The 25,890-nt window shown below is 38.5% G+C and overlaps 1 protein-coding gene and 1 pseudogene across 7 annotated transcripts in view; both read left to right on the forward strand.

Moving 5' to 3' along the window:
- Tanc2 (tetratricopeptide repeat, ankyrin repeat and coiled-coil containing 2) overlaps positions 1-25,890 on the forward strand; it is a 319,000-nt gene that overhangs the window by 237,792 nt on the left and 55,318 nt on the right. For all 7 annotated transcript variants that reach the window (NM_001440252.1, XM_087572417.1, XM_087572418.1 and 4 more), the window contains 2 exon segments: positions 7,258-7,424; positions 10,219-10,826. In NM_001440252.1, the coding sequence (NP_001427181.1) occupies positions 7,258-7,424; positions 10,219-10,826 (775 nt within the window).
- On the forward strand, positions 16,627-20,930 carry LOC148003137 (snurportin-1 pseudogene; annotated as a pseudogene).

Genomic DNA, 25,890 nt, shown 5'->3' on the forward strand with positions numbered 1-25,890 from the left:
GATTGTGATATAGAAGTGATTACCAAAACTAAATGTTCTGTAGCTGATGTTTACACATTATAATTTCCAGAAGAGTTTTTCTGGGTAGAGTGTGATAGTGCACAGATGTAGTCCTAGCACTTGGAAGAGGCTGGAGTAGGTAGACTGCTTGAATCCAGGAAGTGAAAACAAACCTAGGCATTGTAGCAGGACCCTATTTCAAATCAACAAATCCCTGTAGAAACTGATCCCTCCTCCTTCCTTTGTAAAAGTTCTTATTTTAATTTCCAAATGATTTTGGTTTTCTTTTAGTAAAGGTAGTAAAGCTTCTAATCCTTTCTGTGGAATTAGAATCAATCAATAAATTTGCAGCCCCATCTTACTGTTTCAGAGTCTCTATGACAGGAAACCCTATAGTTAGAAATTATCAGCAGTATATTTATTATGACATGGTTCATACCTCAGTATTTTACACTAGAAATCTCTTAACTGTTCACTCGAATGGTATGTAAAAAGGCACGTGGACATTTTGTGGTTCATGAATTGTATCAGAAAAGCCAGTGTTTTTAATAAAAATGAAAGTGTGGGATCTGCCTCCCTCTCGTGCTCAGGCCTGCTCTTCCTCTCTCTTTACAGCCCTGGCATTCACTGAAGCCTAAGCACAGTCATCTCCTAAACCTCTCTCTACTACACATTTTTTCACATTTTTAAATTTTTACGTTTAGTGTGGACAGGCAGGTTGATGTGGAGGATTGCATACATGGTACACACTTGAATGTACACTTCCACATGTACAGAGGCCAGAGGAAAAGGCTGTGTCTTCCTCTGTAGCTTTCTTCCTTAATTGTCTTAACACAGGGTCTCTCAGCGACTGGCCATTGAGCTCCTGAATCTTCCTGTCTCTGCCCCCACCCCCAGCATTGGAGTTAGAGCCATGTGCAGCCACGCCCAGCTCCTGTGCTGGGGATTCCAGCTCTTGCACAGCACTCCTACCCACTGGGCCATCCCTCCACCCTCCTCTATACTATCATTATTACCATTATTATTACTATTGTTATTGCTTTTATTACTGTTACTACTACTACTATTATTACTGTTATTATTACATTTTACTTACTTATTTTGTGTGGGTATACTTATACCACAGCTTGTATGTGGTGATCAGAAAGAGCCTGTGAGAATCAGTTCTGTTGTCCTACTGTGTGGGTCCCAGGAATCAAACTGGTCATCAGGTATAGAAGCAGGTCCCTTTACCCACTAAGCCACTGAGACCCACTAAGTCTCGCTCCACTTGTTTTTGTCAGCACTGGAAGTCAAACAGAGTAATAATGATTAAGTATCTCAGTTGTGCTACTCAACACACTAGTATGTATGTATGTATGCATGTATGTATGTATGTATGTATGTGTATATGTATATATGTATGTATGTGTGTATGTGTGTATGTATGTGTATGTAAAATCTTAAAATTTAATGTGAACATTTAATGAACATTTATAGTACACCAGATAAACTTTGTGCTATACAATTATTAGTTGTTTCTGCTCAAGTTACTATTTCTCTTTGACTAAATTGTATATGTTGAATTTCAAAACTTGTGTTCATCTTTTATCATTCATACCCATCTTTTCACCTTGAACATGGTAGATATTTCAGGAAATACATTTTGAATAGAGGTATTAAGGAGAAACAACTCATATGCATGGGTTTGGTTTGGTTTGATTTGATTTGATTTGATTGTTTTGAGACAGGGTCTCTCTTTGTAGCTTTGGCTGTCCTAGAGCTCACAATATAGATCAGGCTGGCCTCAGACTTACAGAGATCCACCCGCCTCTGGCTCCCTAGTGCTGGTTTAAAGGCTTGGTGCCACAGCCCAGTGATGCATGGGTATTTTAAAAGGGCAGTGATACAAAAAGCTATGCCCTTAGGTGTTCAAAGACAATATACAGATGCTTGCTGAGTCTGCACCAAATTCTCAACCATATTATTTTACTGTAAGATATATCTACTCATTTATTTCTCTGTCCCTTTACATATCCCTATTAATAGAACTCTAAATTCAATTGCTTCATCTTATTCTGGGGGTTTCTACTCACTCTTAAAGTTATAATCAGCAGTTGGAAAAACAATTTACAAATGTTAAAAATTGTTTAATCAAACCAAAAGAAAAAAATTTTTAAAAATTAGGTAGATCATATTAAGGAATTAGTTGTAAAATATCAATGAAGTAAGTAAATCAGAATGCCGAAACTCTCAGACTGAATAAAGAATACAATCTGATCCATAGCTGCCTTCATAGTTACTCAATTATCACACCATTGAAAATGAAAGAATAGAAAAGCAATGAGTAAAACATAACCATAAGAAATCTAGAGTAGTTTGTTAGTGTCAGAATAGACTTTTAAACAACCAATATTAGTAAAAGCAACTAGTAGACATGAATCCACATTATGTACCTAGAATCAGGCTTCCGGAATCATGAATCAAAAACTCATCAAAGAGCCTAATAAAGCCCAGTTAGGGATGGGTATTTAAATGCTTCTTGGTAACTATTGAAACAAGTAGAGGAAAAAATTAAAGGTATAGATTTGAACAATATTATCAACCAACTCGCACTGGTTGATACTTACAGAATATTACCTAATAAATACAAAATATATATTTTCTTCAAGAAAACATAAACTCTATTCTGAACTATAGAACATCTCAAATTTTCTAAAAGTTATCTGAGGATGGTATTCCATGTCAAAAATCCCAGCACTTAGGGTGCTGAGGTGAGAGGACTGTGAGTTCAAGACTAGGTTAGACTACATAGTGCCTCTAAAACAACAAAAATGAAAGTTAAAATATCAGTCTAGGGAGCTAGCTTAGTCTGTTGATAATCAGTACCTTTATAAGGAAGGGAGGGAAGGATGGAGGGAGGGAGGGAAGGAAGGAAGGAAGGAAGGAAGGAAGGAAGGAAGGAAGGAAGGAAGGAAGGCAGGCAGGCAGGCAGGCAGGCAGGCAGGCAGGCAGGCAGGCAGGCAGGCAGGCAGGCACACACACTTTTAATCCCACTGTTGGGAAAAAGGAAACAGGTGAGTCACGAGGGCTCACTAGACAGTGTCCTGGCCTATGTGGCAAGTCCCTGGCCAATAAGACAGCTTGTCTCTCAAAAAAAAAAAAAAAAAAGGCAGCAGCACCTCAGGGAGCAATGCTGAGTTGTTACAGTGAACAGTGGTACACTGTAGGCATGAAAAGCCCGAGAAAGTAAATACCACAGCAGAATTGTCCAAAACAACAGAATTAAATTAGAAATCCATAACAATATAATCTTCAATATGTATAGGTGAACCTACTTCTAAATAACCTATAGGTTAAAGAGCAGGTCATGCAGACAGTGTCCTATATGTCAAAACGAATAATATAAAATAACTTGTGTGAGTTTGGTTTTTATTGGATATTTTTTATTTAGATTTCAAATGTTATCCCCTTTCTCGGTTTCCCGTCCATAAACCTACTGTTCTATCCTCCCACCCCCTTCTTCTATGAGGGTGCTCCCACTCATCCACCCACCCCTTCCCGCCTCTGACCCTGACATTCCCCTAAACTGGGTGGTCAAGCCTTGGCAAGACCAAGGGCTAGGAATTTTCTTCAATGACAGAAATGTTTTTTTCAATTTGGTCAGGTTTTTAGCTGCATGATTATATAGAGTTACCAACTTATCAGAGTGTATGGCTGAAATGGCCTTCATTATTATATATACATTTTATTCTCAGGTAACTAGAGTTTTCCCCCGAGGAAAATTATATGGAAAATACTTTTCAGTTCATACTCAGGAATTAGATCATTAATAACTCACTTCTCCTTTAAAAGAAAAATGACAGTATTTTCCAAAAGTTTTGAAGATTCCAATAGTATGAAGCTTCCCATTAAGCATTTGCTTCTGCCACTGAGATGAACAAGAGGACAGGAGCGCCACCCCTAAAGGGAGGTGATTGAGGGACAGATTTGCCTGTGGATCTGTGAGAGGCGTCTGTGTAGAAGCACACTGATTGACTAAGGCTGCTGCGATTTCATCTCTAGCTGCTTCCTCTTCCCATTCAGTGTCTGAGCATCATTTATCCCAGGCACCTATGTACAGTCTACTACTACAGGGACTACTGGGGAAGATTCCAAAGACACACTAAAGGTTTATGTAAGCAGAGGCTACAAGGGGCACCCAGGGAATGTTATTCATAGCGATTAAAACAAGATTAAAAGCTCGGGAAACTTTTCCAGTGAGTGACTCCTCAGCCAGAGCAGTGACTCATACTTTAAAAGTCTTAAATTAGTCCATGACAAAATAAGAAATGAGATTATCTATAATTTGAGTGGTTATAGACACAGACTTTAAAAGTATATAAAAGTTAATATATTTATTTTTAATTAAATTATTTTCTAATATAAAATGGCTTTTATTTGGGGGCATGAGAAGTGGAGTTGAGAAGAGAATAGAGGCAGAGAAAGAGGGGACAGAGAAAGGAACAAAAGGGAAAGAAAAGAGAGAGGCCAGAGAGAGCTAAAATAAATATTTTTCTATGAAATAATTCTGATAATAAATAGTAGTTGCAGGCTGGAGACATGGCTCAGCCATTAAAGACTAAACTCACAATCAAAAACTAAATAGTAGCTACATTTTAAATGTTCATACATGGCAGAATAGGAAATAGCAATTTTGTTTGGCATTTTTAATTTTAAAAATTCTTTTACTATTCTGTAAAAGCTTGAAAATGAATATAAAGAAGCATTTGTATAAGGCTAGCTGCATTTAAAAAACAGTCTGAAGATCTTTAAAGTCTCTTAAGTGTACAACTGTCAGACATCATTAAACAAAAGACAAGAAATTACTTAGCAAAATACTATTTTTTACAGTGTCCATAACATTAAAAAATTCTTTGTAATTTTTGTTTTAAATTCTTTTTTTTAAAGTATAATGATGTCTTAAATAAACTTATCTGTTGACATCTTATAAGCCTACATCCCTAGGTAACTTAAGTATCTCTTCCCAAGAACAGGAGAAAAATCTCACAGGGATTAAAAGAATATTATCCTGATTAAGAGACAAATGTTGGGGTTGGGGATTTAGCTCAGTGGTAGAGCGCTTGCCTAGCAAGCACAAGGCCCTGGGTTCGGTCCCCAGCTCCAAAAAAAAGAAAAGGGAAAAAAAGAGAGAGAGACAAATGTTTTCCTTTTTACAGTGCTAGAGATCAAATCCAGGACTTTCTGTATGGTAGACAAATATACAACCCAGCCCATATTAGTCCACTTTAGAGAAAAGAAATATTTATGTTTTACTCATGGAGTGAGTACTCCTGGAAATTTCTGCAAATAAAATTTAGCTTTATTAGCAAATTAATTGTTTCATTCATTATAATACCCAATGAGCTGGCTCCTCAGTGGGCAAAAGCATTTCCTCCAAGCCTGCCAACCTGAGTTCAACCTCTGGGGACCCACATGGTAGGAGAGACTGACTACGCGTGCGCGCGCGCACACACATACACGCGCACACACACACACACACACACACACACACACACCCCACAAATGTAATCTTTAAGAAGTGTTTGAAATGTTTTTCTATGGGGCATTGTCATCAGCCCTTTTATCCCTGTGACTATCTTGGCTTAGGAATCACCATGTAAAGTTAGAGGATGTGTGAAGGGCAGGGACAGGTTGTGCTAAGCTTTCATCAGTCCCTGGGGAAGGAAGAACTACTTTAACACTTGCCTGTTTCCAGTGTGAAATGCTCCCACCACAGCCTGTTTCAGGCTGCCACCTGCTGAACAAATGCTCTTGAAACTGGAGCGCTCTCCTGGAGCAGCATGGAACTTGTCAGCATAGGAGATGCTCAGCCAACCAGGTACATCTAGACATTTTCTCTGTGGAAATTAAGACACAATTAATTCAGGGAGTCAGGGTTCTCAAAATCAAGCATGAAAGAATTCCCAGTTGTTTAGGTAAATTCCTAATTCCTAATAATTCCTCTAATACTTAATTTTTGACTTAATTTCTGGATTTAAAATTTTCCTTAATTTTTGGAGTCTCTAAAAGACTGTTTTGTTTTCTTAGTGCATGTCATTTATAGTAACATTTTATTAAAAATATTATTATAAATTAGAACTGGAATCTATAGTTTATTTCTTTTCCTAAAATATAGACAATTGAAAGTAAGTTATAATTATCTGGCCTGGAGGTAGGCAGTAGTGACCTTAAATCCCAGCACTCTGGGGGTTGGGACAGAGACAGGAGAATCTCTGAGTTTAAGGCCAGCCAGGAGTACACGGAGAACCCTGTCTCAAAAAACAAAACTATGTGGCCTGTGGATATAGCTCAGTGGTGGAGTATTTACTCATCATGCAAAAGATATATCTGGTTTCAATCAGAAGTATTGGCAAAAGATATACAAATACCTCTTCATAATTTGAGAATTGGCATAATATTGGTAAACTGAAATTAATTTTGTAGTGCAAAACATGGGGGGAAACATGTATGCTCATGTTTAAAAATTAAAAGAACCAGTATTTTACAGTAGTCTGGACCTTTTATTTTGAAACTAATTTTATTTTTTTCTTCAGATTAAACCTGTTTCTTCATTAGATAACCAGAAGTATTCAATATTAGTCAAGAGTTGATACACACTTAGTGAGAGTACAAGCCTGAAATCTCACTAAGCACCCTCAACCTGAACCTGAAGATAAGTTAATTCAATCAATTTAGAAGGGAACTAAATGCCAGCAATTCTCTGACGTGACTCCTCCCCTGGGATCAGTGACGGGACTGGCTCATCCTCTAGGGAGCTGCCAGGATCTTGAGATCTGACCTGCCAGGTCAGGTTCATCCATGTTGCATCCTCTCTTCCCAGACACAGTCATGTATAGTTCTATATACTACTCAGTCATTAAGGAACTCACAAAAGAGTATGTGATGCTATTTTCTTTATACTATGATAGAAACAACCACTTTATTTAGCTTTTACATATTGAGGGAACAGTGGAGTTCCACATTCAAGAGCTCATAACTCTAGCTGTCAGACTCTGGAGATGAAAATACAATATTCCTGATCCTAAAATACACATGCTTATATACCTGTGACCTGATGGAAAAACAAAGTAATTCACCAAATGAATGATAGCATGTCTTTATAATAAGTTATACATTGTAATACATTTTTTCCAGACTGATCTGTGATCAAAGACCCAATGAGAACCCACCTATCCACTTGGTAATTGTGAAGTAATTTGTTTCTTTCTATCTCAGAGAGAAAAATCCCAGATGAAGATTTCATCATTTTAATTGATGGATTAAATGAAGCAGAATTTCACAAACCGGATTATGGGGATACAATTGTATCATTTCTAAGTAAAATGATTGGAAATTTTCCTTCTTGGCTCAAACTAATTGTAACAGTTAGGACCAGTTTACAGGTATGTGGCTGTTTGCTTCTGAACCATAGATTATCTCCCTTCCAAGGAACTTAAACTGAAAAGGTTCTGAATCCTGGTTCTCTTAGCTCTTCTTAAACCTAAGAGACATGATCTAGAAAAAAAAACATTCTCTCTATATGTCAAGTTCTTATTCCCATTGCTCTGGGTAAGGCTTAATAGAATGTTCCTCAGAATAGCATTAAGAGGCTAAGTATGTAACCCTAGCACACCTGAAGCAGGAGAAAAGGGTGTTGAGTTCAGAATCAGTCTAAAAGGAGCAAAACAAAAGTCTATTCTTCGGACTTTGCCCTAATGTAGTAGTACAAGGGGGAGTGCCTCACACTTTGAATGCCACTTCACACTTGCAGTGTGCTCAGAGCTCAGATTTCCACTTCTTTCCTCTCTTCTCTTTGAGCTCATTTTTTGGTAGCATGGATGAAAGTTGTCACTGTATATGCCTTCCTCTAGCAAATATTGGCAATATTAGGACTTCAGGTTATATTTATTACAACTGAGAGATAAGGTTTTTGCTTCCTTTTAATGTTTATTGGCCTGAAAAAACCAAGAATATGGAATTGAGTCTGTAAAAAATACTGGGCTAAGGAGTTATAGTTATAGCTCCTGTTCTTTTGTGTTTGTATGGTTTGGAACAGTGAGTCTCTTCTTTTAAAAAAAAAAATCCCTTCTTGATTAAGAACACATAGAATATAGAATTATCCCACTGTTGATATGGCCCACTTGTAATAGCTAATACATAGGTGAGTCACATTAAGTCTCCCCCTTTCCCCTTTCAGCTTTTACTATTACTCTGCATATTGGCGAGTTATATCTACTGCCCTCTTGACAAGAAGCAGTATCTCTAATCCCATCACCGTGCATGTTTACTATCATTCTGCGGGTTATTTGGGTTACAGTCTAGATCCACATAATGATCTTTACAGCTGAAATTACATATAACCTAATTAGCGGACAGTACCTTGGTTGTTAAAATATTAATAGGAAAGATCTCCAAAAACAAAATCTTGTGTTTGGTTTTGTTTCTTGGGTTTTTTTTATTTTTGTTTTGTTTTCTTTTTTTTTTTTTAAGAAAAAAAATTTTACTGGGTAACCTAGGCTGGCCTCAAACTCATGATCCTCCTGTCTCAACCTCCTAAGTATTGAATTTACAGATGTGTGCCACCACACCTAGCTATGATCTCTATTTTTGATTTTTATGCATAAGCAATACTGAACTGAGATCTATTCTAACTTGATGTCATTTGTAATTAAAGAAGAATTTTTAAATGTCTAGGTAGGTAGAGCAGAAAAACCTTCATTTTTCAATAGTGCCAAAGAATAGACAGGGTACTATGCATGTTCCAGATTTTATAAGTCCAAATTTCAATGTCTTCATGGGTAAAGACCTAAAGTAACTTCCTAAATACTGTACTCTCTTCAATGAAGAATTTCTAAGAATTATTTTCCTCACAAAATCATATGTAGTTTTTCATTACTTCTATAGACATGTCTTGGATATTTAGAGTATGTCCTATACTGTCCTTATACTTAAGGATTCAGTATTAAATAAAGCACACAATATCTCTGATTTCATAACACTTTTTTAGTAAGGAGCACAAACAAAAAGTATAATGAAACATATTGTAATATTATAGGTAATATCATGTCCAGTACTATGAAAAAAAATAAAATAGTATAGAGAGATGGGAATGGTGGTTTCGGATAGATAGGAGAAGCCCCTCTAGGGAGCATTATATGGTGATAAAATCTGACCCACTATTTTTTTAAGCTCTGTCTCCTGGTTGTGTACATCATAAAACACAGAGGATGGCAGGTATAAGCAGAAAGAGGGTGAATGGTGATGATGTCTTCAACTAGCTGTATTTGAAAATATTCTGAAGGAGAATGAAAGCCGTTGATCAGCCGGGTGTGATGGTTCACACCTGTGATAGCATCATTTTGAAGGCTGAGGCAAGAGAGTTAAGAGTTCTAGACCATCCAGGCTATATAGAACATTCAAAAAGAAAAGAGACTTGATGACAGACTGAATGTGAGGATAAGCAAGATATCAAGAATGAATCCTGGGCTTTGGTGAGTACATGAACACATGCCATCTTCAGAAACAGAGGTCTCAGGTACCTCCAAGGATTCAGTGTCAGGGTCACTGGCACTACAGTTAATTTGTTAGCACAGGGAATGTCTTGTGATTGAGTATAAAATTTAATTTTTATTTACACACATTGTTTATCTATGAAACATCAAAGTATAAATTACTTGGTAAACAGGATGCAAAGTGAAAACTCAGAATTAAATAATCTGTCAAAATAGATGATATTTAGAACTGTTTTAGAGAATGGAAATACTGAAGAAGGAAAATTAATAGAGACCTGAGCCTGTTAACACTGCCAAGACCCTGAAAAGATGAAAACTAACACTAATTTTTGGATTTGCCAAGGTTAAGATTATTGGTAATCTCAGCAATAACCATTTTAGTGAATTGGTAACGTTTCAGTGAAGCCAGAGTATAAGGTATAAAGAGAATGGGAAGAACCTCTTCAATTTGATCCTCATGTACTCTTCACAAAGACCCACAAAGCGTCTCAGTATTAGAAAAAGCCATCTTCTTACTGTGTGCATAGCTTCCTGTAGTCTATGGATATCATGCTTAGGATTATTTTCTTCTCTGGCCACCCAGAAATTTAGACTGATTTCTGGACCTCATAGTTTGTAAGAGAGTTAGGGGATACTGAAGGTCTTTCTGTCTATCTCTCTCTATGTCTCTCTCCATCTATTTTAGGAAATTACCAAGTTGCTGCCTTTCCATAGGATATTTTTGGATCGACTAGAAGAGAATGAAGCCATAGACCAGGACCTGCAGGCTTACATCCTGCACCGGATTCACAGCAGCTCAGAGATCCAGAATAACATCTCACTTAATGGCAAGATGGACAATACTACATTTGGCAAACTCAGTTCTCACCTCAAGACCCTCAGTCAAGGGTCATATCTATACCTGAAACTCACATTTGACCTCATAGAGAAAGGCTACCTAGTGCTAAAGAGTTCTAGCTACAAAGTCGTTCCTGTTTCACTCTCTGAGGTTTATTTACTCCAGTGCAATATGAAGTTCCCAACTCAGTCTTCCTTTGACCGGGTGATGCCTCTCCTGAATGTGGCAGTGGCCTCTCTCCACCCACTTACTGATGAACATATCTTCCAGGCCATCAATGCTGGGAGCATTGAAGGCACACTAGAATGGGAAGACTTCCAACAAAGAATGGAGAACCTCTCCATGTTCCTAATCAAGCGCAGAGACATGACTCGGATGTTTGTGCACCCTTCTTTTCGTGAATGGCTTATCTGGAGAGAAGAAGGAGAGAAAACCAAATTTCTCTGTGATCCCAGGTAAGATATAGATCTGTGATAAGTGATTCTGATCCTGCTTTAAATTTATTGCATAGAGCATGGATATTGAAAGCAATGAGAAATGCTCTTACTTGAATGCTTCCCACAGAGGAGATTTCTCTCTGCTTCTCAAAGCAAGGCTGCAAGTGTAGCAGTACTGCCTGTTCCTCACACTATGACTCACCAAAGAGACTGAAGCTCTGACACTGCTGTGTTTGCAGTGTCCCTGTGGCCCTGCTGGTCACCAGGCCTTGTGATGATAGCTATAATTATGGGCATGCCTCAGCCTCTTTCTTCATGCTGAGTCATTAGAAAGCTAGTTTCACATTTTGATGATGCTATTATGCCAGACAGAAAAGAATTTATATTTTCCCAGAGCAGGAAACTTAAAAATGAAGCATGCTTGCATAGAAAGAATAGGAACTATTGGGTCCTCCAGGAACTGACATTTTCTTAATGATCTCTTAGACCTACATAAAAGCAGACGTAATCCCTTCCTCCCACTGCTGGTGAGCAGTAAGCAAGGTTCAAAGAAAGTGTTGAGAATGTATGTCTCTTCCTCCCCTGCCTTTGCAGTAACAGACACTTCAGGAATATCAAAACTTAGTCCTGTGACTAGGTTAAAAAAAAAAAAACAGACAATAACCTTCTGCTGTTAGCATTTTGAGGCACAGCTTTTTAAAGCAAACCAAATATGGGTCTCCTGCATGAGTTGTATGACATTCACAAAACTGTTTTGCGGTAAGGTAGCACCCAGCCTTATATCTTCCTACCTTCAACAGATACCTGAGGTTGTAGAGATAATCAGCCCTATATAATATTAGCTTTTCCTATTCACATATTCCTATGATAGAGTTTATAAATTAGTCACAGTAATAAGTGAAAAACAATGAAACAAAGGGATAGGTGTAATAAAAGTTACGTGAGTGGGATCTCAAATAGCTTATTGCGCCTTTATGTTTCCACTTAAGAGACACTTAACAAATTCTCCTTGACATAGCCAAATTGTCAATCAGAATCACTACATTTGGGCTTTAGGGACATTATTAAATAAGATAAAGTTTACTTGGACAACAACCACTGCGCTAAGAGGACTACTAAGTGATTAGTGGGTATATAACATAGCAACAGGGATACACTAGACAGAGGAATGGCTCAAGTTCTAGACAGGACAAAGTAAAGCAGCATGAGATTCAGAAGATACACAATTTAGCTTACAAATTGTTTATTCGTGTATTTTTTATTTAATATTTCTAGTTGATCTTGGCTAAGACCTTGGAAACTAAAATGGCATATACTGCAAATCTTGTTCATATTGCTTCTTACTCTTAAAACATAGAATTAAAAACTGTGCAGTTAAAAAATAATATTTAACTTAGAATTACTTAATAAACACTTTGAGGCCAGTTCCCATACAATCTCTTGCTAACCCTGGAGTGTCAGGATTGAAAAGCAGGTAAGTCCAAAGCAAACAGACTACCACTGAATTATCTTCTTACAAAGAAGGAAGTCCTCAGGGGCTTACAGTGGAGAATACAGTTTTTATGCAGCAGGTTATAGCTATGTTATACTTATAGCAGTATGTTATAGCTGTGTAGGCTTGCTTTCCCAGTATCGTTTACTAACTCAGAGCAACAACAGACTGGTACAAACACTTCTTACTTCAGGTGCTGGGTAGTCTGTTCTTTGATGATTTAGTAACATGGCTGCTGAATGGACATTATATTTTATTTAAGAGAGAACAAATAAATTTGTAAACAGGACCAGGAGTTATCAAAAACACTGTCCTTAGTTTTCATTTCAGCTGGAACTCAAACTCCTCCTCAGTCTGGGACAGCACCAGCCTTGGTACTCAAGTGTTCATCTCATAGTTAAGGCTCTCTAGGCCAACAAAGTGGAATTTTAGTGAGCATTAAAGGGCGGATCCTGTCTAGCCTAGCCTTTCAGAGAAACTGGCTGCAACTACTTTCCATTAAGGACTATCACCAGGCAGGATTTGTCTTCATAGCCATCAGCTTCCGTTTCTAGATTTTTCCCTTCTATTTTCCACGTTCTCTCCAATTCTGTCTAGAATACCTACCCAGTGTCCTCAGTAGGCCTGAGTAGACCCACTCAGTGCCACTCTGTGGTCACACCAGGTAAGCCAGGGCTGCCAGTGTGCATGTGTGGAGAGAGCGCTCAGGAGCAACACTGCCATGGTTCTTCTAGTCTGTTTTCTAGACTTTGAGTAGTTGTTCCCTCTAAGTGCATTGACCTTACTAGGGGATTAAACACACAGAGAATATTCTAGTAATGTAAAAAATTAGGGGGTTGGGGACTTAGCTCAGCTAGGTAGCTTGCCTAGCAAGCGCAAGGCCCTGGGTTCAGTCCCCAGCTCTGAAAAAAAAAATTAGTTGATATTTATGAAAAATAGACTAACACAAAAGATCTAGAGTGTAGTATAGGGAAGAGTACATCCAGAGATCAGTGCTACAGCTGATGGTGCATTATCTCCATTTAAAAATCAAGTTGCCTATTGTCCCAGAATCTGAGCAAAGAATTAACATAGCGTAGAGAGTTATTGAACATTTCATCAACATAACCGTAACAGAAAGAAATGGGCTATAAACAGTCTCCTTGCCTGGCTTGGTAGTTGTGTAATGGGAAGGTTGACCAATTAAACAAAATGTTGCTGGGAATCTTTTTATCATCAAAACTTTGTTGCAGGATCACGCTACATAGAACAGACTGTAGTCCTCCAGCCTCAGCATCTCTGGTACCAGCATCACAAGCATGCACTGCCTTGCTCAGTTTAAAATGTGTTTCTGATATCAAAAGCTTTGGTGTCTTCTGCCTGTGGGAGAGTATGTCCTGGGAGCGTTCACAAACCTGGACCTTCCTACCGTATTCTGCATCTGTTTCCCACTGTTCATCACTGTCACTATGGATTTAATTTGTCCTGTTTTATTCTGTTGGGTGCTGAGACATAGATTGACCGACTAATCTAATAAACTAAACCCTGCTATTATGCTAATAGTGAGAAGGTAGAAAACCCATTTGAGGCAACTTGTGCATTTTAAGTGAGGTAGCTGAGAAAAGTGGGCACTAGCCATTTCTATCCAACCCATTAGTGACTTTGAGAGGAGAAATTTGAGGCTGAGAGATAGCAGGGAGCTGCCAGCCTTGTGGTGCTAATTACTGCTTAACATTTCTGTACCACAGTAAGTTCAGCCTGAATAAATTTCCATACTTTTTTCCTATTTCCTTTCCTCACTTTCTCTTATGATAACTAGCCTCCGCTAAGAACAGCTCTCAGATTAACATTTTTCTCTGGGTGGGACTATTGTAACATAGAAATTAGAAGCCCTGTCTTCTTTATTTGTATGTATTTGAATTAAAGATAGTAAAGTTATGAAGTTCATATAATTAGTATAGACATCTTGGTATGGAAGTTTAGGTTAGTTTGACTTGATTTCCTCAAACTAAGAAGAGCAAATACTGTGGTGAGTAAATAGAGAGAAAACAAATCCTTTACTGTCGCTATACACTGAGCTTGCTTCCTCATGACCGGAGTTACTGGCTTATAATTAATGGGGTTTGCCGGGGTTGGTTGATTGGTTGGTTGGTTGGTTGGTTTTGGTTTCTTTGTTTGGCTAGTTGGTTGATTTGGTTTTTTGTTTGTTTGGGGTTTTTGAGATGTATACAGACCTGATTTACACATTCACTTAATGAATTTTCTTTGGGAGAATTAGTGTTCTTGACACATGTTGTCAGGTAAGCAGTTGGTCTAAGGTTAAATAGAGGGCTAGAGAGATGGATAGCTCAGCAGTTAAGAGCCCTGTCTGTTCTTCCAAAGAACCTGGGTTTAATTCCCACCACCTACATGGCAGTTCACAACTGTCTGTAACTCCAGTTTCAAGGGATCCAACACGCTCCCACAGACATTCATGCAGGCAAAACATGAATGCACATTTTTAGTTGGTGAGGGATGTTCTTCTAATAAAAATAAATGATTTTTTAAAGAAAGAAGAGGGTATCTGCCTTAATATGACAATTGTCCATGCCAGAGCCCTGCATAGCCAGTATATAAATTGATGAATTGTAGTTAGTGAGGTATGAACCTCCAAATGGAATAACGTTTAATCTGTACAAAGTCAAGTTTACTGCTTCTGGTAGATATTGCAGTGTCTCACAGTAATCCACAAGCATGGAGGGGGTTCTGTTTTCTAAAAGTGTTTATAGAGAAAGCAAATTGACGAAGCATGGGAAGGAGACAGACTCCTGGGCTAATCAGCCCTTAGGTATTCTGATGTGCCAAGCATCCTTCACTAACACTTGGCTCTTCCGGGTGACCTTGCCACCTAGAAGAATTAGCTCCTTACTGTCTTTTCACTTCTAAGGCTTCTCTATCACCAAGGAGGAAGTCAGAATTTTACTGTCCTGTTTTACATATCATGTTTTCCAGGAACAGATTTCTCTGACCTTAATATTACTTAGAATATCTAATTTAATCAATGAATTTTTCTATTATATAATCACCACAAAAAATTTGAAACTAAAATCTGAAGCAAAAGTTCTGTTTTTGTGATATGATACAAATGAGAACACATATGAAAATCTATTTTCTTCATTAGTCAAATATTTAAACTAACAGAGTTGGGGAGGTAACTGAATGGTATCGTGTTTGCCTCACATGCATAAGGCCCTGATTTGATCCCCGCCACCACAAGAGAAGAAGGAAGGAAGAGCAGTCATCTAGATGAACTGGTTCTTACCAGTAATCCTAGCTTCAGGGAGCTAAGTCAGAAGGGTCCAAGTTAGAGGCCAGTTATACATCAAGACTATAAAAGTAGGAAAACCGTCAGAAGATGGCCATAACATTTATGTTTCCTTCTCCAAGTCCAAAAGAAAGTTTTTAAAGGTTGATAATAAGAATTTTCCCTCACTGATGCCAAGAAGTGCTTGCTGACAGGAGCCTGATTTGGATGTCTCCTGAGAGGCTCTGCCAGAGTCTTACTGATACAAATGAGGATGCTTGCAGCCAACCATTGGACTAAGCACAGGGTCCCCAGTGGAGGAATTAGAGAAAGAACTGAAGGAGCTGAAGGGGTTTGCAACCCCATAGGAAGAACAACAATATCAACCAACCAACCCTCCCCCACACCCAGAGCTCCCAGGGACTAAACCACCAACCAAAGAGTACACACGGAGGGACCTATGGTTCCAGCCGAATATGTAGCAGAGGATGGCATTGTCTGGCATCAATAAGAGAAGTCCTTAGTTCTGTGAAGGCTCATTTCCCCCAGTGTAGGGGAATGCCTGGGTGTTGAGATGGGAGTGGGGGAGTAGCATCCTCATAGAAGCAGGGGGAAGGAGGAAGGGAGAGGGGAGACGGGCAAAGGGGATAACATTTGAAATGTAAATACATAAAATATCCCAAAATGCAAAACAATTAAAAATAAAAATAAAACACAGACTTACGCACACATACAAAAAGAATTTTCCCTCAAGCCCAGTTAAAACAGAAATTACATGCAGTGTAATACTGTCATAAAAACTCATGAGAAATGTGCTAAGTCAATATATATACAAAGGAGAGTTATGCTTATGATAAGATGCACAGAGCATTGTTTTGTGACTTGGCATAAATGCTCAGCCATTGCTACTCATGAAACTTTTATAGAAGAGTAGGAATCGGAAACTCCAAAAGGGACTTGGATTCTTCTAGAAAGTGACACTTCTTTATAGTCTTAAATATGCATATATAGCTTATTTTAAAGATAGTTATAGTCCATAAAGAAAATACTGGCTCAAAATTAAAATGACTTTATCCAAAAATATAAAATTGGAAGGATGTGGAGAGGTAAGTAAGGGCCTTTTTGAAAACTGAATCTTGTTATTGTAGCTCAGATTTCCCTTGAACTTGTTAATTCTCCTGCCTCAGTTTCCCTAAAATTATAGGCATGTACCCCATTGCCCAACAAAGACTTTTTTTAATACTAAAAACAGCATAAAGGGTTATAGAGAGAGCTCAGGTGGTAAAGTGCTTGCAGTACAAGCTTGATGACCTGAGCTTGCTCCCCAGAACCCACACAAAAGAAAAGCCAGGTGTATTGATAGACATTCTTAATCCAGCTCTGGGAGAGTGCAGGAAGATGGATTCCTGGAGCTCAATATCCAGCCAGCCCACCCAGGTCCCTCCCACTGAGACAGAAGCATGCACACATATGTGTGCACCCCCATGAACACTTAGACACCTACACAAATACATGCACATGCATACACACATATCTACACCAAAAATAGCATAAGAAATTTTTTATCCTACTAACGAGCCTCTAAAACAACACTAACTGAATCAAAGAACCTCAGAAGCTGTCAAACCAGGATTGATAACACAACAATCAGTAGGAGTTATTGCCAGCTTAGTGAAACTTGACAACACGTCGTGTGTGTGTGTGTGTGTGTGTGTGTGTGTGTGTGTGTGTGAAGAGCAGTTCACTCCACTATCTCCAGAGACTTCAGAAACAGATAAAACTCATTTAGCCAAAGTCAACACTAATAGCTTTTTACCCTTTTAACTATAAGAACCCACAGCTGTGAGATTTTCATTTACTGAAGCCATCAGCATATCTAATTGGTTCTAAGTCCTGAAATTGATTTGTAAGTACCCATTTATTTTTATCCCCACTGGCCACGCCCTGGTCTCCCAATTGCCCTCCTCCAGACTATGCACCAGCAGCCAGAGCAGTTCTTTTTTTTTTTTTTTTTTTTTTTCAAACACAGTTCATACCATGTGGCTGTTTCTGGAAACCCTTCAGTGCCTTTTCTTAAGATCAGAATAAAACCAAAGTCCTGTATGTGTAGATGGCCTCTGCTTGCCTCTAAGTTAAGCTCATTCATCCTTTATACAATTTTCTTCCACTTTTTAGAAGTTTCTTTCTCTCCTCTAAACCTTTGCACTGAACAGTATCCCTTGTCTCATTTCATAGTGACACCTCTTATTGTCCCTTCAGACTTTAGCTTATAGACCACCTCCTGAAAGAGACTTCTCTCACATTACTAAGTAAGTCCCTCCTGGATTCTGTCCGAGTCCTTAGTAACCTTTTTATTTCCCTCCTTACGTGTGTTACAGTTTATTAACTTACTGGCAATTATTTATTGTCCGCTTTCCCCCTAGCCTCAGTAGGGTCAATAACTTTCTGACTCACCTTTGCCTCCCTAAAGTGCCATTGCACTCCCTGCCTGGCACATTGCAAATTTTTAATGATGAGTTAATAACCGAAAAACATATAAGCACTACTAATGCCAACCCCATCACATAAAATATTTAGGACCCTCCTCTCAAAGCTCCACAGATAATGTACTTTTGCTCACTCTGTTACTTTCTACCTTGCTCCAGGAATAACTAAAAGCATGCATTCCACAAGCATCAATAAGCATTTATTAAATAATGTCTTTGAGATGCAGAGTTAGGTACTATAGGTATACAAGTGTAAGAACAAGGAAGGAATTATGGTTTGGTGAATTTAATAGACTCACTCATAACTAGCCATAGTTTAAAGTACAGTGCTAAATGTATAAAAAAAAAAAAAAAGAGTGAGGGACACAAAGGGCTGTGAAAGAACTTGACCACTTTTCTATGGCTACTGGTACTTCAGATTATGCCAGTCCAGTAAAGTCATAGCTTTGCTGCCTCATTAAAAACCCCACCAACTGCCTGAAGACCTCATCATTGGCCCCTGAGATGTCCAATCTAGAGTAGTAATGCATTTGTAAAACAAAAAGGCCCTAGAACAAGGTGAAGAAATGCAGGAGAGAGCACCAAATCCCTATGTAGATTGACTGTTTACAAATGCAGTTTTACTCCTTTCTAAAAGGATATATCTTTGGTAGACTTTACTTCTAATTCCAGGTCACTAGGTTTTCACATATCTGCATCTAATCATATCCAACAGAAAATTCAATAACAAAAAAAATAACAGTAACTGGTTTCAAAATGGACAATAGACTGAAATAGGTAATTCTCAATAAATAAATAAATAAATAAATAAGCAAGCAAGCAAGCAAGCAAGCATACAGCTGACTGGCAGGTGTATCAGAAAATGCTCAACAATAACTATCAGGGAAATGCACTCAAAATTGCAGTGAATCATCACCATCACCTTACCCAACAAGAGTGGCCCAAAAAAGCCTGAAGGTAAGAAATGCTAGTAAGGATGTGGAGAAAAGATAGCCTTTATTCATGGTTGATAGGAATATAACTCAACAACCACTATAGAAAAGTTTAGGGGGTTGGGGATTTGGCTCAGTGGTAGAGCGCTTGCCTAGCAAGTGCAAGGCCCTGGGTTCAGTCCCAGCTCCGGAAAAAAAAAAAAGAAAGAAAGAAAGAGAGAGAGAGAGAGAGAGAGAGAGAGAGAGAGAGAGAGAGAGAGAGAGAGAGAGAGAGAGAAAAGAAAAGAAAAGAAAAGAAAAGAAAAGAAAAGAAAAGAAGAGGTTAGGAAGATCCTCAGAAGCTTAAAAGTGGAATTGCTAGACAATCCCACATCTCACTGCCAGTTCTGTATCCAAAGGAAAACAAATTGCCTGGTTGAAGAGATACCTGCACTCCTATGTTCATTGCAACAGTATTCACAATACCCAAGGAATGCAAGCAACCTGAGCTGACAGATAAGGAAGTTGTGGTATACATGGACACGGAGGTACTTGCTATTTGGCCAGAGGAAAAAAATTGCATAACGTCCTTTGCAACTCATGGATGAAAAGTGAAAAGCCAAGCTCAAAGTAATGGGCAGAAAAGAATGTCAATGAGTGTTAATCTCACTTACAAGCATGTAGTTCTGGTGTGCTATTTTGCAGTAGAGTGACAATAGAAATAACAATGTACTGTACATTTCCAAAAGGTTAAAGGGGACAGCATGCCTGAGTGGCACCTTGGTGTGAGAAGATATAAGAACTGAGTCAAGCCCTAGCTAGTAGCTTTTCTGTGTCTCAAGAATGGAATAGCACAGCATCCCATAGCTTCACCTGACCAAATGCAAATCCAAGTGCACTTCCTGGGAGAAAAGTGAGCAGCTCCACCAGTTGCTAGAACTATAGAAATCCAAGCATGTGGACTATGTGAACCATGCCAGAAGACTGACTGAAGATGACTGGACAGGGATGGAGAGTAGGAACGATGGTAAGAAAAATAGACATTGACTCTGGCAAGAAGTTACCAAAACACTGTGCTAATCAATTGATTAGCTTTCTGAGTGCTTAATTGATGTCCCTTCAGATTTGGGGCAAGAGTGGACTGTGATTGTGTGTCCTGTTAGGAAGAGAGCCCTTATCGTGACCTCCAGGGGTTCAACTAGTACCTACACCAAGAGTAGCTACTGTGTCAATAGGTTTTCTCCCACTTCTGCCAGGAGGCAACAGGAGAAACTCCACGACAACCAAAGACTGCATCATTTTGTACTGCATTTACAGTGAGGTGAACCAGACCGACTATGTTTTGAATGTGATGTGTTGGTAGGGACACCCTTTCTATGCATGTCAGACTGATTTCCAGTTCTACTGGGTACATTCAAAGTTGACAGAAGAAGAACTCAGAGAGAAAACCAAGATTAATCCTTTTAACTCTATGGGACTAAGAATTCCCTGTGTACCCCCGAGAGCCTGTGTAAGGTGGTGTCTGTGGATTTTTCTTATGAAGTAAATGGCTTCTCTTCTGCCATAAAAAGACCCACTATAGCCCTGGGAGTACTCCCGTGGTGGGCTGGCTATGCCTCTACATGGTATCAGATATTCTATGAGTAGTTGTGCCAGCTGATCCACTGGCCACCAAGCCAGATGGTGCTGGGTAACAGCTAGCACAAAAGGAGCCAGAAGGACATGAAGGAGAAACTTACAAACAAGGCTTCTGAGAATGAGCACTGTGAGCTGTGGCACCTGTCCACTCCCAGGTTGAGGAGTCCCCACAGACCTGAGAGCCTCATGGACAACCAAAGTGGACAACCCACAAAAGACTGGGAAGAAAACGGCGATGGTGGCAATGGGTAACCTTATTTCAGAGTGCACTTTCCAAACCTATACTGCCAAAAACAGCTTTCCCCCTGTCTAGATGTTGACTCACTACTAGATGGAATTGGAATCCAGGTAGATTTGAATATCTCTTGCTGTGTAAATATATCCCAGGTCCACAATGTAAATACATATGATTCCTAAGGGAAAAAACATTAAAAAGGTTTAGAAGTTTTACCATGAGGAAAATGTTTGAGGAAATAAATATATCTGACATAGTTAAAATATCACATATACATGCATCAGAATACCAACTTACCCCCTAGCTTTTGTATTTTTAAACCACATTATTGTTATTTACTTGTTTATAATTCTATTTATCCTTTGAGAATTCTACATATATATACAGTATATATCTATTTTCAATTATCTATTCCCAACTTCCTCCTTCCATCTCGTCTCGGTTCCTCCAGCTTACCCTCTTCCCAGCTTCGTGTCATCCTCCCTCCCTTCATCTCTCTATCCTTCCCATATCTTTTTAGTGTTCCACTAAACTCATTAGTTCTGTCCCTACACACATGAACGTGGAGCCATCACTGGAGCATATGCAATCTGCTAGTGACAACTTCCCCAAAGAAAAAAATGTGTCTTCCTCAGCAACTAGCAACTATCAGTGGCTTCTCAGTTTGAGATGAGGACTCACAAGCTCCTTCCCCATCTCTTATGTAGATTTAACTATAGCTAACAGCAGTACTACTCAAATTATTCTATATAATAGAAAACAAAGGGGTTGGAGAGATAGCTCAGCAGTTAAAAGCATATGTTGCTCTTGCAGAGATCCAGGGTTTGATTCATAGAACCTACAGGGCAGCTCATAGCTGTCCATTATTCCAGTCCCAGAGAATTTAGTGGCCTCTTCTGACCTCCTTGGAGACCAGATATACATGTGGTGGACAGATATTCATGCAAATGGGACACCTATACACATAAAAGTTTTTAATAGAAAGTGAAGAAAGGCTTCTAAACGCTTTTTATAAAACCAGTATAATCTGATACAAAGACAAAATAAAAACTTTAAAAAATTACAAACCAATCTCAGTGGTGAACATACATGCAAAAATTCTCAAATACAAACCAAATTCTGGGTCACATCAAAAAGGTCATTCATCATAACTAACTTAACTTTATGCCATGTGTAAATCAATACATGAAATATGTCTCACAAATGGACTCAATGGCAGAAATCTCTTGATCATCTCAGTAAGTAGAGAAAATGTCTTTGGCACCGTGACAAATGTCTTTGGCATCTCTTCATGAGTCATGTCGAGGCTAGGGACGGAGGAAGCACACCTCAACATAATAAAGGCTAGAAGCCTACAGTCGCCATCATGCTAAATGGCAGACAACTCACAGCTTTTCCAGTAAGATCAGGAACAAGATAGGAGTGTTCACTATTCCCACTTCTCAGTATAGAGCTTGAAATGCTGACGCAATAGAAGGGAATAAAATGGATTACAAATAGGAAAGTTAAAGTATCTCTATTTGCAGATATTATTCTATATAAGAGACTCTAAAGACTAAAAACACACATAAAAATAAAACTTTTTTGAGTTTATAAATACTTTAAGCAAAGTAGCAGCATTCAAATTTAACTTCAAAAATCAGTAGTCTTCCTGTGTACCAGTGACAAACATACTAAAAAAAATCAGGCAACAATCCCATTCATAGTAACTACAAAAAATAGTAAGCTACTTTTTAATAAATCTAACCAAAGAAATAAAAGACCTCCCTCTACAATGAAAACCTTAAGACACTAAAGAAAGAAATTGAGACAGACACTAGGAAATGGGAAGAAAGATCCCTGTGTTCATTAATCAGAAGAATTAATCTTGTGGAAAAAGCAGCTGATAGATTTATGCTATTAATAAAAATTCCAATATTGTGTCTCACAAATTCAAAAAATTCAAAACTTATATAGAAACACAAAAGACAAAGGACAGTCAAACCAGTGTTGAACAAAAGGGATTCTGCAGGAGCTGTCACTGTACCTGATTTTAATTATACTGCAGGGCTGTGGTAGTAAAAGCCCATTGTGGTACCAACACAAAAACAGACATATAGATAGGTCGATGGAATCAAACAGGGGATCCACGTATAATTTCATACAACTACAGCTACCTGATTTTTTGCAAAGATGCATATTGGAGAAAAGACAGAATTTTCAACAAACACTGTTAGGAAACATGGATCTCAGCATTCAGAAGAATGAAATTAGATCCTTATCTCTCCCTGCAAAACTTAATCTTAAATGGATCAAGAACCTCAACATAAGACCTGCTGCCCTGAAACTGCTAGAGAAAAAATTAGGGAATATGGTCAGTGTCAATGTTTATATACCAGTGAAAAGTAGGTTCTGAAAAAAAAAAGAAACAGATTGTGAATCTGACTATCAGAAAGGAAACTTAAGATTCCTTCCTGCCCAAGGATATAATGTTGGCTTAGCTAATCAGAACAAGTGAACATGAAATTCTTTTCAATTCTTCCATTATACTTCCACTAAGGCTCGGAAGGTACAGGGTATACTCGGAGGGAGGTGACACCTTTGTCTTCTTACAGCTGATAGGAAGTGAGGCAGGCAAAGGCATGGGGGTCCTTAGCAAAAGCACTGGCTCTTTGGTGCCCAAAACAATGATTGCCTCTTACTGAAAATAGTGCTTTATCATACCATCCTGTGAATTACTGTTTTGTGATCACAGAGACCACGCACAGGAGGAACAGTCATTTGAAGCAACTTCCCTCCTAACCTTTTATTTCTGGTGGTCTGTGGAAGAGAACCTGTTAGTGCTGCCACAGTGTCGTTCCTGTGTGTTAGCTGTCTTGTGATTCAAAAAAATGGTTTTGTGTTTGCAAGAATAAGTGGCAGTTATTAGGCGTAGGGAGCCTTTTGCATTGATCGGTTAATAGTGGTAGAAAATGGCCACTGTCATAAAGCACAAGACCTCCTCTTCTGATCCTGTGACAGTCTCCTTCTGTAAGGTATGATTTCAGCTTGTTTCCAGAAACCTAACATAGGAAGATAGTGTTTCAGTTTCCACTTATTTCACTGACATTGAAATCTCAAGTCCATTTCTACTCCTGCTTTCTCTGTCTATCCATCCCTCTATATTCAGTCTCTCCACAATTTTACACTACAGATACTGATAACTGCTAAAATAAAAGCTAAAATCTCAGGGTTTCCCAGTAGAAATTTATTTTTCATACACAAATATCCAGAGGTACTATGTGGTTGGACGAGGTCTATTCTACAGTTTTGGGGGGAACTGGTCTAATAGAGACTATGCCATTTTTTAACACACTGTTCAGGGATATCTGCTAGCAGAGTGGAGAAGACAGATAAAGCACAGGGCCAAATTTTTCTGGGCCAAATCTAAATTTATGAATATCATTTCTCTCCACATTGCATTAAGCATAACTCTGTCATGTGATTTCCCCTTCTCTCACTCATTGTTGAATGCAAAGCCACTTCCCAAGAACAAGTCTTGGCTGTGGGAGGAAAGCATAACCTTGTAGGTAACAGCCAGCTCAGCAGTCCTACCTCAGTAGGTCTCCCTAGTTCTCTACATTTGCCTCCATAATATAAAAGCATTCTATAACACTCTGTACTGTTCAACACATATCAAAATAAGTATGTCCCCAGCTGGCTCTAGCTATAGCATTTTGTCATATCTAACCATCATACAGAATGTCAAAGCATCCAAGTCTTGTTTCTCTGAAACATTTAAAGTCTATTGAGTTTGTCACCATAAAAGCTAAGAAAATTAATACACCTACACATAACTCACCAGTATTGCAATGATGAGCAAACACCCATGCCTTAACTATTTAGATTCACTTGTTGCTATTTCAGTTCTACAAATAAAAACTTCAAGACTATGTATCTCCTTGGAGTGCTAAGCGAAAATATATAAGAAAACCAAATACAGTGCCATTGTAATAATGTATTAAACAATTAAATAGGGATGAGACAGACTGATTTTTACTTTAGAAAGGGTTTTTCTCTGAACTCTTAGGGATAGAAAACCAAGTCATCAAATGACAGAAGCTCCTTGTGACTCAGAGTCACAAGGGTGAGTTTGTTTTGTCTTCAGTAATATGCATCAAGGGGCTCCTGATGCCTGCAAGTGAGAACAGAAAACGGCCTGCCTCTCCCACCATCCTGTTAACGCATGTGTATCCAGGAAAAAGAAAAGAAAGTGTGGGTGGGGTGGGAGGAACAATCCTGAACACTGACCTGTGATTGCTTGTCTCCTAAACTATCTAAAATCAAATATAACAGGCATCATGGTGGATTATAGCTGTAATCCTAGCACTCAGGAGGCTTAGAGTAGAAAATCACAAGTCGGAGATCACCACCCCCACCCCGACACATACATAGTCTTTTGAACCTATATTAAAGTAGAACTTGATTGCCATAATTTTCAATTAGAGAGAAGGTATACTTTTTGTTTGGTCATAACTAAAATCATACTTAATAGAGTTAGCGCTGCTTGATTTCTTAGTTCACTGTTTCCCAAAATGCTAGTTAGAAAGTGTTGACATTGGGCTGAAGACATGGCTTAGCAGTTAAGAATGCTTACTGCTCTTAAAGAAGGCCCAGGTTTGGTTGTCAGCATCCACATTGAGCAGCTCATAATGACCTGTAACTCTAGCCCCAAGGACTTGGACACCATCTGTCCTCTGTAGGCACACAGTACACATAAACTCATGTAGGCACACATGCATACACATAAATAAAGTAAGTACATCCAAATTTGTCAACATAAATGATTGATGATTTTAATTATGTTGATAATTCAGTGTTCTTGGAAGGTAGAAACATGGATCTCTGTGCGTTCAAAGTCAGCTTAGTCTACAGATCAAGTTCCAAGACAGCAACGGCTATATAGAGAATCCCTGTCTCAAAAACAAAAACAAAAACAAAAAAAAAAGACTGTACAAAGAAATGTCTTTTATACTGGTGGGTTCTTTTTCATGGACTACTGAATGAGAGAAGTAACATTACTCCTATGCTTATAATACT

Source organism: Rattus norvegicus, chromosome 10 (assembly GCF_021556685.1).
Source record: "Rattus norvegicus strain SHRSP/BbbUtx chromosome 10, alternate assembly SHRSP_T2T, whole genome shotgun sequence".
NCBI lineage: Eukaryota > Metazoa > Chordata > Mammalia > Rodentia > Muridae > Rattus > Rattus norvegicus.